This window comes from Indicator indicator, chromosome 19, assembly GCF_027791375.1.
Source record: "Indicator indicator isolate 239-I01 chromosome 19, UM_Iind_1.1, whole genome shotgun sequence".
Classification (NCBI taxonomy): domain Eukaryota; kingdom Metazoa; phylum Chordata; class Aves; order Piciformes; family Indicatoridae; genus Indicator; species Indicator indicator.
The window spans coordinates 20,700,092-20,714,803 of NC_072028.1; the positions used below are offsets into that span (position 1 = coordinate 20,700,092).

Here is a 14,712-nt window from a genome sequence, read left to right on the forward strand (position 1 = left end):
GGCTTGGGGTCTTCAGGTGGGGGGGGGTTTGAAATGGCACTCAAACCTGGAAGACAGCAGTGTGCAATGGGGTTAGACCAGCTGGACTCCCAGGGTGGAGCAGGTTCCCCCCAGCCACTCTAAGTCCTGGCCAGCAGGGATCCAGCAAAACACCTGGGAAGCAGCCAGGTCAGAGCTGTGCTTTGATGGGGAAAGGAGGAGAGCCTGGCAGGAGCAGCCTGGCAGGAGCAGCCTGGCAGGAGCAGCCTGGCAGGAGCAGCCTGGCTCTGCCCCACAGCTGCCCCTCAGGTCTGGCCCCTGGGCTGTGTGCTTGAGCCACCAACCCCACTGCCTCTGTGGCCCCTGCAAAAGCTTTGCCTGTGTCCCCTCCCTCCTAGGAAAGGTCTGGGTCTCAAATGTTAACCACAGCTGGTTGGGTTTATCTGAGCCCTGGCACTTGGAGGTCACAGGCCACCCCCAGAGTGCCAAAGCTGCCACCCCATGCCTTGAGCACCCCTAGCCCTGCCTGCCTCATCTTCAAACCCCTCTGCTGCTCCTCAGACCTAGGAGAGAGAGGGAAAAGCTGAGCCAGAAGCAGGTCAGTCTGAGTGGGCCCCAGGACAGCTGCCCAAGGGCTGCCACCCACATGTGCAGGCAGGGGTGACCAGGGCTCAGCTCTCAGCAGTGATCTCCTTGCAGGTGAGGCATGCTCCAGAGAGCAGGAGCAACATCTGCCAGCTCCCCTGGGACACACACTGAGCATGACCTAGGAGGTTCCTCTGCCTGTGATGTGCAGCTTCCCCCAGAGGTTGAGAGGAAGCTGCAGGATCAACCCAGCTTGGGGAGAACACCAGGGAGTCCCCAGGGCACTTCAGAGGGGGGAAAGGAAGAGCAGGATTTTGGCCACCAGCCATGAGAAACAGATTAGTGGTTAGAGAGGTGGGCAGCACACAGAGGGAAGCAGCTTGTCTGGGCACTGAGGACTGGGAGGTGCTTGAGCCTCTGCTACCTGAAAGGGTTTTTGCTCAGTTTGCTCCTGCTTGAAGCAGCAGAAGCCTGTTTAAGACGAGGGCTCTGTGGAAGCCATCTCCATGGGAGCTGCTCTCCTCTAAGCAGATTAAACCAGAGCCTCAGAGACAGGGTCAGGGACTGAGTGTGGCAAAACTTCTCACGGAGAAGCAGAGAGGGTGAGGTCCTCCTGACAAACCTGAGCAGCACTCAAGAGCTGCTGGAAAATCCCCTGCTGGGGGCTACTTACAACAACTGCGCTTCCTGAGGCGGGCAAGGTGTGCAGAGGGGCTCACACCATTGTCGAGGGGCTTATGGTGACCTGGCCTGCTTTCTGCAGAGGAGAGAAGCCAGCATTAGTACAGGGTTAGAGCACAGCAGCACACAACCCAGGGGGAAGAGGCTGAGAGCTGCCAGGAACCTAAAGAGGAGACATTGCTGACATCTCAGAGCGACAGGTTCCTGCTCCTCCAGCTCATTGCTCCCCCAGAAGAGGCCCCAGCCCTGCTGCCAGGAAAGGAGCTCAGCAGCACTTGTAGCAGAGCCCCAACCATCCCGGGAGGGGCTGCTCCACGCTCCCTGCAGGGGCTCTGTGCACTAAAGCTCCTGTCCGCAGCCTCCAGCACTGCAGGTCCCTTCCAGTGCCTCTCCTCAAGGATCCTGGCCACGGCAGGGGGAGGGCTCTCACAAGAGAGGGGCCTTCACCTGCCCCAGAGGAGCTGAGTCTCTGTGAGAGGGGAGAGGTCACTTCCCCACCATCACCCCGAGCCCCAGAGCAGCATCTTCAGCTCCCCTGCGAGCGGCAGCAGCCGGAGCCGGGGAGACAGGACCAGGCAGAGCGAAGAGAGAGCTGTGGCCAGCAGCAGCAGCAGCACTTACTGCAGAGATGTACTGGCTGTTGGGGAACCTGGGCTTCTCCTCCATGGCAGAACGGTGCTGGGGGCCCAGGGGGATGTAGGGTGGAGAGCCCAGGTCTTCGCAGAAGCTTTCCTGAGGGATGCTGGAGACGCAGCCACTGTCGGAGCCGCTGGAGCCGCTGCCCGACAGGCAGTGCGAGGACTCGGAGCTCTCCGTGGCTGGGGGGAGAGAGGGAGGGGGCTCTGCTCTTTAAAGGGCTCCTCCCAACCCATTCTGTGCCCACCATGACCTCTGATATCATAGAACTGTCAGGGCTGGAAGGGAGCTCAAGGCTCAGCCAGCTCCAACCCCCCTGCCATGGGCAGGGACACCTCACACCACAGCAGGTTGCTCACAGCCACCTCCAGCCCAGCTGCAAACACCTCCAGGCAGGAGGCTTCCACCACCTCCCTGGGCAACCTCTGCCAGGCTCTCACCACCCTCCTGGGCAGGAATTTCTTCCTCACATCCAATCTCAATCTCCCCACTTCTACTTTTGCTCCATCCCCCCCAGTCCTATCACTCCCTGACACCCTCTAAAGTCCCTCCCCAGCTTTCTTGGAGCCCCCTTCAGATCCTGCAAGGCCACCAGAAGGTCTCCTGGGAGCCTTCTCCTCTCCAGCCTGCACAACCCCAACTCTCTCAGGCTGTCCTCATAGGAGAGGTGCTTCAGCCCTCTGCTCATCCTCTAATCATCCAGATCCTAATGGATCTGCTTGCAGAGGTGCTGGCCACAGTAGCCCACAGATAAGCCATGCTCCTGGCCTAGGCCTCTCTCAAAGCTGCAGGCAATGAGATAACCCAGGGACGGGCACCAAGGGAGGCTGAAGATGGGTATAGACTGGGCAGGGAAGGCCAGAGAGGAGAAGACAAGGGGTCAGTGGACCAAGCTGGTGAGGGCAAGGGGCAGAGCACCTCACAGCAGAGGGGCAGAGCCAGGAGCAGCTGTCTCCAAGGCCAGTATGTGGCACCAAGCCTCCGCCGCGGGGATGCTGCAAATCTGTGGGCATCCACCCAACCCCTGCATCCCCAGGGAGCTCCCTCCGTGAAAGCCAAAGACAGAGCTGGCACAGGAAGGGGCATGGGCACGAGCCAGGGCCTGCTGTGAGGCTGGTGTGGTGCAGGGCCAGGCCTCCCACCCCGTGGCACACGTACTCAGCGAGGGCTGGCTGCTGGTCTCATGCTCCAGCTCATCCTCCTCGATGCAGGCGCCGACATCGAAGGGGCGGCTGGGGGCCAGGACGCTTGGCAGCAGAGCCTGGTCCAGGTACATGTGGAGGTTGAGGGGTCCCAGCAAGGAGGAAGAGGAGGAGGAAGGGCTGTAGGCAGCAGGGGTGCTGCCGGCGGAGAGCTGTGCCTGCGTCCTCTTGTAGGGGTTGGAATGGTCGAAGAGGGACACCGCGATGGACGCCCTGGTCCTGGCACCTGCCGGGAAACAGCCCCGAGAGCGTCCTCAGCACCAGGCCTGGCCAGCTGAGGGCGGGCAAAGGGGGCAGGCAGGGCTGGCACCTACCTCTGCCCTTCATGATGTAATCGATAGCACGGTCATTGATGGCTGCCTCGCTGGGTTTGATGTCCAGGAAGGGCTTGTTGCCCACCCCCATGGAGACCATCTCCTGCATGCGGATCTCTGGAGGGGAGGAAACCCACAGCCACGGCGTCAGCTTGGCCCAACCCTCCCTGCAGCCCCAGGCCACAGAGCCTCTGGGCCGGGCTGCTTCTGACCCACTGAGCTTAGCTCTGTCCCCTCCTTGCTCCCCTGCCCTGAGGGGGCTCCAGGGACAAGCAGTCATGCCCTGCTCTGGCCAAGCAAGCAGCTCGGTGCCATGCCACCTGCGAGAGTCCTGCCAAGCGGGAAGCCTGGGGTGGAGAGGAGGGACCCAGCCAGCCTGACTCAGGCAGATGCTACTCCAGCAGCAGCCTAGGAGAGCAGGGAGCCTCTCAGGAGCACAGCCCAAGCTCACAGGATTGGCATCTCCTGATTCTCTCATGGAATCCAGGTGGGTGTCTATGGCCACACAGAGCTTGGACCGGGCACATTGAAGCGTGCCCAGAGAAGGGCAGTGAGGAGTCTAGAGCACAACTCTCGTGAGGAGCAGCTGAGGGGCCTGGGGTTGTTCAGCCTGGAGAAAAGGAGGCTGAGGGGAGACCTTCTGGCTCTCTACAGCTCCCTGAAAGGAGGCTGGGGTGAGGTGGGGGGTCAGACTCTTCTCCCAGGCAACAAGACAGGAGCAAGGAAATGCCCTCAAGTTGCACCAGGGGGAGTTTAGATTGGCCATGAGGAACAATTTCTTCCCCCAAAAGGGTTGTCAAGGCCTGGCCCAGGCTGCCCAGGGCAGTGTTAGAGTCTCCATCCCTGGAGGGGTTTCCAAGCCGTGGAGACGTGGTGCTGAGGGCCAGGGTTTGGTGGTGCCCTGGCAGCGCTGGGTTGGACCTGACGATCTTAAAGGTCTCTTCCAACCCAAACCCTTCTGTGACTGTAAGCTCCTGAGGGGCAAGGCTGAGGGGCAGGAGAGGGCCATGGCCAGCCAAGCCCAGCGCATGCTCCTGGGGCTGCAGGCCAGCAGGGGGCTGCATGCCAGCAGAGAGAGCTGCTCGCTGCGCAGGCTCCAAACCTCCGGAGGGCTCCCGCACCTTGGGCGGCAGAGACGCCCCGGGAAGGAGCCACACCTTTATTGCGGGCTGCCTGCTGCCACAGGATCTTGGCAATGTCACTGGTCCAGGCCTGCTTAGTGTCAGCTGAGCTGGCCTGGAGGATGTAGGTGTCGCTGGACTTGCGGCGCCGGAACCAGATCTCGAAGCGCAGCCCGCTGTCCCCGCAGCTCTCCGTCAGCCCAATGTCTGCAGTCTGCCAGCAGGGGGGAGAGAGCCACCACAGAATCAATCATTGCGGCTGGAAAAGACCTCTTGAGATCACCCAGTCCAGCCTGTGACCTACGTAATGTGCTGGGTTGGAAATTCCCCACCACCCCCCCAGCATTAAATTCGCCAGAGCAGCTCAGGTGGAAGCAAATGGAAGCTGTCTATAAGCAAAACTACAACCTACAGTGGAATGCAATGAATATGGACCAAAGATGCAATATTTACAATATTTACAGGGATTTACAATTGATAAACAGCACAAGGACACACACCCCCCCCCCCCCAAGTCAAAGCCTCCAGGAGCTGCTAATAGCTTCTCCCTCCCTGTCCCCGCTTATCCCTTTGCACACAAAAGGGTCAAGAGAAAGAGTTGTTAGAATCATAGCATCAGTCAGGGTTGGAAGGGACCTCAAGGCTCATCCAGTGCCAACCCCCCTGCCATGGGCAGGGACACCTCACACTGCATCAGGCTGGCCAGAGCCTCATCCAGCCTGGCTGCAAACACCTCCAGGGATGGGACCTCAACCACCTCCCTGGGCAACCCATTCCAGGCTCTCACCACTCTCATGGGGAAGAACTTCTTCCTCACATCCAGTCTGAATCTCCCCACTTCCAGCTTTGTTCCACTCCCCCAGTCCTATCACTCCCTGACACCCTAAGAAAGTCCCTCCCCAGCTTTCTTGGAGCCCCCTTCAGATCCTGCAAGGCCACCAGAAGGTCTCCTGGGAGCCTTCTCCTCTCCAGCCTGCACAACCCCAACTCTCTCAGGCTGTCCTCAGAGCAGAGCAGCTCCAGCCCTCTGATAGCCAAAACAATGCAGCCAAGGTCAAGCAGAAGCCAGCAGAAGTATCTCCAGCCCGAGGAAGTGAGAAGAGAGATTGTTTTGGTACAACTAGTTTAAGACCCTTGTGATGGCTGCACCCAAGGAGTGGCTGACAATGAGTCACTGTCCAAGTGGAGGCCAGGGACAAGGGGAGTCCCTCAGGGATCAGTACTGGGACCAGTCTGGTTCAACATCGTGGCTGGTGACTTGGGCACTGGCATTGAGTGCACCCTTTGCTGATGACACCAAGCTGTATGGTGCAGCAGACAGGCTGGAGGGAAGGGATCCTGCCAGAGGGACCTGCACAGGCTCGAGGGAAGGGATCCATCCAGAGGGACCTGCACAGGCTGGAGGGAAGGGATCCAGCCAGAGGGACCTGCACAGGCTGGAGGGAAGGGATCCATCCAGAGGGACCTGCGCAGGCTGGAGGGAAGGCATCCATCCAGAGGGACCTGCACAGGCTGGAGGGAAGGGATCCATCCAGAGGGACCTGCACAGGCTGGAGGGAAGGGATCCATCCAGAGGGACCTGCACAGGCTGCAGAGCTGGGCACAAGCCAACCTCATGAAGTTCAACAAGGCCAAGTGCAACTTGGGTCAGGGCAATCCCAAGCACTGCCCTAGGCTGGGCAGGGACTGGCTGGAGAGCAGCCCTGAAGGAAAGGCCTTGGGGGTGCTGGGGGAGGAGAAGCTCAGCAGGAGCCAGCAGTCAGCACTTGCAGCCCAGAGAGCCAAGCAGAGCCTGGGCTGCAGCAGCAGAAGTGTGGCCAGCAGGGCCAGGGAGGGGATTCTGCCCCTCTGCTCCACTCTGCTCAGACCACACCTGGAGCTCTGGGTCCAGTGCTGGAGCCTCTGTTCCAGGAAGGCTCTGGAGGGGCTGGAAGGTGTCCAGAGAAGGGCCAGGAGGAGGAGCAGAGGGCTGGAGCTGCTCTGCTCTGAGGACAGCCTGAGAGAGTTGGGGTTGTGCAGGCTGGAGAGGAGAAGGCTCCCAGGAGACCTTCTGGTGGCCTTGCAGGATCTGAAGGGGGCTCCAAGAAAGCTGGGGAGGGACTTTGGAGGGTGTCAGGGAGTGATAGGACTGGGGGGGATGGAGCAAAAGTAGAAGTGGGGAGATTCAGATTGGAGAGAGAAGTTCTAAACAATCCCATTGGAGAGATATCTCCCATAGGAATTAGTTTGGTAAAAAAAAATCTTCCTTTTTTTTTTTTTGGCTTCTTCACTCTGGGAAACCTTAACTTTGTGCTTCAGCTTGACCTTGGCTGCATTCTTTTGGCTAAGTTCTACCAACCCTCTGCTCTTTCCTCTTGGCCCTTTGTGTTCAGAGGGGAGGTAAGGAGAGGGGGCAGGGAGTGGGAAGCTGTTAGCAGCTCCCCTGGTTTTTGGCCAGGAGGGGGTTCTTGTGCTGGTTTTTCAACTGTAAATCCCTGTATGTATTGTAAATTCTGTGTGTTCTCTCCATATCCATGGCATTTCATTGTAGATTGGAGTTCTGCTGGTCAACACAGCTTCATTTCCTTCCAGCTGGGCTGGGCTGGCAAATTTAATGCTGAGGGAGCTGGGGGCAATTTTCAACCCACCACAGTGCCACATCCCATCCTTTCTTAAAGACCTCCAGGGATGGCAACTCCACCACCTCCCTGGGCAGTCTATCCCAGGGCCTAATCAGCCTTGCTGGGAGGAATTGCTTCCTAATATCTAACCTAAGCCTCCCCTGGCACAGCTTCATACCATACCCTCTTGTCCTGTCCCTAGCTGCCTGGGAGAAGAGCCTGACCCCCACCTGACTACAACTTCCTTTAAGTAGTTGTAGAGAGTGATAAAGTCCCCTCCAAGCCTCCTCTTCTCCAGGCTGAACACCCCCAGCTCCCTCAGCCTTTCCTCATATGACTTTCTCCAGGCCTTCAGGAGAATCAACTCAGAAAGCAGCAAGGAAAGTGTGGCCAGCAGGGCTAAGGAAGGTTCTCCTCCCTCTCTGCTCTGCTCCTGCTGAGACCACAGCTGCAATGCTGTGTCCACTTCAGGGTTCCCCAGGTCAAGAGAGACAGAGACTTGCTGGAGAGAGTCCAGTGGAGGCTATGAGGATGATGAAGGGACTGGAACAGCTCTGAGGTGGAGAAAGGCTGAGAGCCCTGGGTGTGTTTAGTCTGGAGAGGAGAAGGCTGAGAGGGGATCTGATCAATGTCTGTCAATAGCTGAGGAGTGGGGGTCAGGATGAAGGTGCCAAGCTCCTCTCAGTGGTGCCCAGTGACAGGACAAGGAACAATGAGTATGAGCTGGAACCCAGGAGGTTCCACCACAACAGGAGAAGAAACTTGTTTGGTGTGAGGGTGCTGAAGGCCTGGAGCAAGCTGTCCAAGGAGGTTGTGGAGTCTCCTTCTCTGGAGACTTCCAAGACCCACCTGGCTGTGTTCCTGTGTGACCTGCCCTGGGTGCCCCTGCTCTGGCAGGGGGGTTGGACTCATTCTCCAGAACTCCCTTGCAGTCCCTACCATTCTGTGTTTCTATGAAGTGGGGCTCCAGCAGGAGCAGAAAGGGAAAACTCTGGTTGTGCCCTGTGTCAGAGCTGTCCCCAGCTCAGCAGCCCCAACAGGATGGAGCCTGAGGGTCTGGACAGGCGCAGGGGTGGCCACAGCTGAGCAGTAACACTGCAGGCACCTAACTCCCAGTGCTTCACCAGAGCCAGCACCACCTGCCTGCCACACACACACTGCCCTTCCTCCCCCAGAGGATCCTGGCCCCACATTTCCCAGCACTACCTGGTGGAAGCAGTATTCACTTCTGGCTTCACAGCGTGGCTTGGAGAAGGCTTAGCACTGGTGGGAGCAGCTCTGCTGCTGAAGGTCCTCCTGCTGCCTTGTCCAGAGCCCTGCATCCGTGGGGGAACCTCCCTGGTGCACAAGGGGGAGCTGCAGGGCTGCCCTTACCTTGATGGAACGCTTGTAGATGTACACATCAAAGCCACCCTCGATCCTCTTGGGCTTGCTGAAGAGGATGAGGTCCTCAAAGAGGAAGACGTGTCGCTGGCACTTCCTGCGGCCCAGCCAGATGGTGAACTCGTCCTGCCTCACCAGCTGCCCCTGCTCCTTCAGGTTCACCTGCACACAGGGGGAAGCCTGCTAAGACCCCAGCAGCACCAGGGCCAGGCTAGAGAGCAGGGGGACTACAGGGCTGTGGCCTAGCAGCTCTCTGCCACGTTAGAAGGGCTCCTGAAGAGGCAGGGCCAGGTGGCACTGCTAGAGGCCACGGTGCCAGGCTGGAAGGGGCCCAGAGCTCAGGGGACAGCTGCACCTCTCCCCCAGGCACAGCCCACACGTGGCCCTCTGCTGTCACCCTCTGCAGATCTGGGACAAACCTGTGGGGTGGCAACTGCAGGCACTAGGCAGAGCACTCCCACAAGGGGAAAGGGAGAGCTGAAGAGGAAAGGAGTTCTGTCAAACTGGCAGGGGCAGGCAGGCAGTTCTCCCTGCCTCAGGTCCATCTTCCTCCAGCCTGAGCTGTGGGGTTTCTCCTGCTCCAGTGCTGCATTCCTCATGCCTCTCCATGAAGTCCCACCTAGCTGATTTTGGCCTAGCCCTGGGACATCACCATCAGTTTGAATTCCATCTTGGAAAAGGGGACTTGTCAGATTGAGAGAGTCTTTGGAGCAGGGCCTTTTGTGTCAGGGTAGGGATGATGGATTTGAAATGGAAGAGGGAGATTCAAGGTGGAGAGAAAGGAGGAATGTTTGACACTGAGGGTGGGGAGAGCCTGGCCCAGGTTGCCCAGAGAGGTGGGAGCTGCCTCATGGCTGGAACCATTCCAGGTGAGGTTGTCTGGGGGCTGTTAGCAACCTGCTTTGGCTGCAAATGTCCCTGCTGAGTGCAGCAAGGTTGGATTTGATGACCTTGAAAGGTCCCTTCCCAAACCAGCCTGTGACTCTAAGAATCTGCCTGAGAGTCTTCTCACCAGCTCAGAAGAGATGAAAGGGCTCACAGCAGCCTGCAGGACACCACCTGCAAGGGCTGTCAGTCTGCCTCACCTCACCAGCAAGCATCTGGGAGCGTGACAAGCAGCTCACCCAGCTCAAGTCCCACCATGCAGGCTGCCTGTGACCAAGGAGACCTCCAAACTCTCCTGTTCCCTTTTCCCTGTGCTGGCCGTCAGCACCCTGGCTGCTGTGGGAATCTGAGTGGGGGGAGCGTGGTGGTGCTCACCATCCCATCCAAAGACCCCAGGTCTAGAGAGGGGGAGGACACCAGGACTTACATCACAGTCCCGGATGGCATCCATGGCCAGCAGGTCGTTGCCATGGCGGAGCTGGAACTTCACCATCTCCTCCGCGGCGCGGAGGTAGCCCAGCTCCTGCTCCTGCGCCTCGCTGCACTCCTTGATGAGGTCCTTCAGGAGCAGGGCGTATTTGCTCATCCTCTGGATGGGTTTCAGCAGGTAGGAGGCCAGGTCCATCTTATCCCCAAGCTGCACCTGCTTGAACTGAGAAAGGCAGCGGAGTGAGGGCAGCAGTTCCTGTGCAGAGCCCTGTGGTGAACTCCCTCCCTCCTGCCCCCCCCCTGAGCTTTCCTGCCTGGGATGTGCTGTTTGCTCCACAAGGAAGAGGGAAGCAGGAGCAGTCCTGCTGTGGACAGCCTCAAGCTGTGCCAGAGGAAGTTTAGGCTCAAGGTGAGGAGAAAGTTCTTCCCAGAAAGAGTAATTGGCCACTGGGATGTGCTGCCCAGGGAGGTGGTAGAGTCACCACCCCTGGAGGTGTTCAAAAAAAGCTTGGATGTGGCACTTGGAGCCAGGGTTCAGCTGTCAGGAGGTGTTGGGTGATAGGTTGGACTTGATGATCTCTGAGCTCTTTTCCAGCCTGGGTGATTCTGTGGTTCTGTGACTCTGTGTGCTGGGCTCCCTTCCACTCACTACCCTCCCCACTCCACCCCCCAATGCCAGCAGAGAGCTGTGCCAGGAGAAGAGGCTGTGCTGGGCCTCCAGCTGGGAAGATCAGGAAGCCCAAGGGTGGTGCAGGTGCTGGGACCTACCTTGAAGAAGGTGTTGCCGTGGCTGGCCAGCAGCGCGTCCGACTTGGGCTTGTTCTTGCTGTACAGAGCATACATCCCAAACTGGTCCTTCTGCAAGACACAGCCACCCCCAGCACCCTGTGAGCCACAGTCTGCTCACAGTGACAGCCATGCCCTTGGCTGCCTCACTCTAGTAGTCCTGGACAGGCTGCTCCTGGGAGATACCAGGAGTGACTTTTCTCCTGGGAATGTTCTTCTCCTCCTGCTCCTGCAGTAGTTAGGATTTTTTCATCCCACTGTCCTGTTGCTCCCTCAATAGCCCAACAGAAACTGTTCAGCTGGTAGCAGCAAATGCATGGAGCAGGTGAGCTCAAGACCAGTGCTCCATGCTTCTCCCCAGCAGCCCTTTGCAGTGAGGGCAGCAGGTCTGCACCTCTCCGCTCAAAGTCATTCCACATGGACATCACAGAGAGAAGCCAGGGTGAGGATGTCCCTGCAGAGGCAGGTGGGCTTTAAGGAGCAGACATTTGGCCTCCCTGGCAGTGTCTCTTTGGTAGCAAACAGCAACAGGAAAGGCAAAGAGCCTTGCAAAGCCATCCCAGTCCCACCAAGCATTTGAGCTGCCAGGGGACAAACTGACCCCACTCAGGCTGAGAGAGCTGGGTTTGTCCAGCCTTGAGAGGAAAAGGCTTAGGGGAGACCTTATCACTGTGGAGCAGTGCATAAAGGGTGGCTGCAAGGATGGAGACTCCCCTGGTACAAGGAGTCCCATGGAAAAGACAAAGGGTGCTGGGGACAAGTTCCTGCTGGGGAGATTCCCATTGGACTCCAGAAGGAAATGTTTCCTCCTAAGCACTGCCAGACACTGAAATCACCTCCCAGGGGAAGCATTGGAGTCCCCTGCACTGGGCACTTTTAATGCTCAGCTTGCCAGGCTGCTGGGGCCAGCTCACTGCAACTCCACCATCACCGAGAAAGCTTGGCCAAGATGATCCTTGGGGTCCCTCCCAAGCTGGCACTCTGGGATTCTGCTTCCCAAAGAACCGCGCAGTGCTGAGCTGCAGCCCAGTGTTTGGGGAGGGCTGGGCAAAGGTCCACAGCAAGCCCAGCCCAGCCCAGCCCGGCGGAGCCCAGCGCAGCCCAGCCCGGCGGAGCCCAGCCCCAGCCCAGCCGCGGGGCTTACGTGGCGCAGGAAGCAGTGGCTGACGCGCAGGGGGTGGTTGCAGCAGCTCTCCAGCTCCCGCAGGAAGTATTGGCTGTGGAAGTCGTAGAGCTTCTCCAGGTTGCCGAAGATGACGCTGCGCTTGCCGCGCAGATCCTGGGGCAGGTCCGGTCGCTCCATCTCGGGGAAGTAGCTGTCGATGATGTAGCAGAGGGAGCGGACGTACTCCCGCTCCGTGGTCACCATCTCGTCGATGATGTGCCGCAGCTTGCTGCAAGGGGAGACAAAGCCAGCGTGGGGCTGTGGCAGGACAGCGCTGCCTGCAAAGCCACAGCTCCTGGGGAAGTGCTCCCGGAGGCCCAGCACGGAGGAGGAGGTGATCCCTCAGCCCAGCTGTCTGCCCCTGGAGTACCCTGTACAGTTCTGGGCTCCCCAGTTCAAGAGGGACAGGGAACTGCTGGAGAGAGTCCAATGGAGGCTATGAGGATGATGAAGGGACAGGAACATCCCTGTTAGGCTGAGAGCCCTGGGGGTGTTTAGTCTGGAGAGGAGAAGGCTGAGAGGGGATCTGATCAATGTCTGTAAATGTCTTGAGGGATGAGTGTCAGGATGAAGGTGCCAGGCTCCTTTTGGGTGGTGCCCAGTGACAGGACAAGGAACAATGAGTATGAGCTGGAACCCAGGAGGTTCCACAACAACAGGAGAAGAAACTTGTTTGGTGTGAGGGTGCTGGAGGCCTGGAGCAAGCTGCCCAGAGAGACTGTGGAGTCTCCTTCTCTGGAGACTTTCAAGGCCACCTGGATGCATTCCTGTGTGACCTGCCCTGGGTGACCCTGCTCTGGATGATCTCTGGAGATCCCCTCCAACCCTTACTCTTCTTTGATTCTATGAGCACTGATAAAGCTCACAGCTGATCCAAGGACTTTGTTAGGCTTTTTGTTCAGCAAGCCAGGCTGGCTATGGTCCTGACCCAAGCTCAGCAGGACACACACCTCTGAGCCCCCCCAGCCCCTGTTCATCACACAAAAGGTTATCCCACAGAAGGCTGCACTCCTGAAAGAAGAGGAGAGCAGAAATCAGAAGTTCTGTGAGGAGGAGTCAGTCAGCCTGGTGACTGTGGATGCTGGGGGGATGATGTTAGCCCTGGAGGAACCCAAGCTGTGGAGCCAGGTGCTGTTGGGTTTGTCCCAGTCAAGATGAGTGGGGAACCAGACCTGGTGTGGCTTCCTCAGCACCCAGCAGCTCCTCTGAATGGATCACTCAGATCCACTCAAGCTTTCCACTGCGAGGCAGTGCAGCACCAAACATGAACCACTCTGAGGTGTTGCTGCCTGCCCTGCCTCTCAGCTTCCCCCAGGCCAGCTGGCCAGAAGATCCAGCAGCAGGACTGCCTCAGTGTCCATGGCTGTTCCTACCTCGTGGCAAGGGATGAAGCTCAGAAGACAGGAGGATGACTGCTGTGCTTCTCAAGGCAGCCTTGGCTCCCAAAGCAGTCATCCTCCTGTCTTCTGAGCTTCATCCCTTGCCATGAGGTCCCTGTCACATAGAATCATAGAATGGGCAGGGAGGGACCTCCAAAGCTCACCCAGTTCCACCTCCCTGCACTCAGCAGGGACATCCCCAACTAGAGCAGGTTGTCGAGAGCCCTGTCCAGCCTCACCTTGAGTATCTCCAGGGATAGAGCCTCAACCACCTCCCTGGGCAACCTGTTGCAGTGTTCCACCACCCTCAGAGTACAGAACTTGTTCCTCACATCCAATCTCAATCTGCTCTGCTCTAGTTTGAAGCCATTGGCCCTGGTCCTGTCCCTGCAGGCCTTTGCAAACAGTCTCTCTCCATCCTTCCTGTGGCCCCTTTTAGGTACTGACAGGCTGCTATTAGGTCTCCCTGGAGCCTTCTCTTCTCCAGGCTGAACACCCCCAGCTCCCTCAGCCTGTCCTCAGAGCAGAGCTGTTCCAAACCCCTGATCATTTCTGTGGCCCTCCTCTGGCCCCTCTCCATGTCCTTCCTATACTGAGGGCTCCAGCCCTGCACACAGCACTGCAGGTGAGGTCTCAGCAGAGCAGAGCAAAGAGGCAGAATCACCTCTCTGGCTCTGCTGGCAACCCAGCAGCCAGGCTGTGATTTGCTGCCAGCTCCCACTGCCTGCTTCTGTCCAGCTTCTCATCCACATGCTGGGCTACCAGAGGATTTCCCTGTCCCCAGCCATCCTACTCAGAGCAGAAGCAGTGGAAGAGTTTTGTGGTTCCCCCCCAAATCCAGCATCCATTTCTTATCTCTGCCATTGATTTTTTTATTCTTGGTTACCTTTTCCAATCACAGCAGCTCAAAGACCTGCCTTGTGACCCCCTTTCAGGAACACCTCCCAGCCCTGGGCTGTCCCTAGCCTAGGCTATATTGCAGTTGTGATCAACAATGAAGCTGAGATTCTCAAAAGGACACAGAAGGAAAAGAGGAGAACTCAAAGCAAGCTTTCAGTCCCAAAGGGAAACACAATCACCCTGCTGCTTGGAAATGTGCCTCCCAACCAGAGCCCCCCCAGAGTCGTGCAGGATGGTGCTCTGTGCTTCTGCTCTCCCATTGCACTTGTACCACTGGTCTGCTAGGTCCCCAAACCCTTGTCCTCCAATGCCAGCAATGTTCTGGAGACATCTCCTTCTCTGGAGACACTCAAAACCCACCTGGATGCATTCCTGTGTGACCTACTGTAGGTGATCCAGCTCTGGCAGTGGGGTGGACTCTTCCCCAGGAGGGTGGTGAGACACTGGCACAGGTTGCCCAGGGAGGTGGTGGAAGCCTCATCCCTGGAGGTTTTGAAGGTCAGGCTGGATGTGGCTCTGAGCAACCTGATCTAGTGTGAGGTGTCCCTGGCCATGGCAGTGGGGTTGGAACTGGATGATCCTTGAGGTCCCTTCCAACCCTGACAATGATTCTATGATGATCTTTCAAGGTCCCTTCTAACCCTGTAACATTCTGTGATTCTGTGCT

The 14,712-nt window shown here is 58.0% G+C and overlaps 1 protein-coding gene across 1 annotated transcript in view; it reads right to left on the bottom strand.

The window, feature by feature from the left end:
* Positions 1 to 1,279: 1,279 nt before the first annotated feature.
* PLEKHG4 (pleckstrin homology and RhoGEF domain containing G4) overlaps positions 1,280 to 14,712 on the bottom strand; it is a 108,930-nt gene continuing 95,497 nt past the window's right edge. The window contains exons 15-23 of the mRNA XM_054389666.1: positions 11,746 to 11,995; positions 10,584 to 10,673; positions 9,814 to 10,038; positions 8,493 to 8,663; positions 4,555 to 4,732; positions 3,398 to 3,514; positions 3,040 to 3,309; positions 1,867 to 2,063; positions 1,280 to 1,321 (exon numbers count right to left, since the gene is read on the bottom strand). Of these exons, the coding sequence (XP_054245641.1) occupies positions 1,280 to 1,321; positions 1,867 to 2,063; positions 3,040 to 3,309; positions 3,398 to 3,514; positions 4,555 to 4,732; positions 8,493 to 8,663; positions 9,814 to 10,038; positions 10,584 to 10,673; positions 11,746 to 11,995 (1,540 nt within the window). The remainder of the gene's footprint in view (positions 1,322 to 1,866; positions 2,064 to 3,039; positions 3,310 to 3,397; positions 3,515 to 4,554; positions 4,733 to 8,492; positions 8,664 to 9,813; positions 10,039 to 10,583; positions 10,674 to 11,745; positions 11,996 to 14,712) is intronic.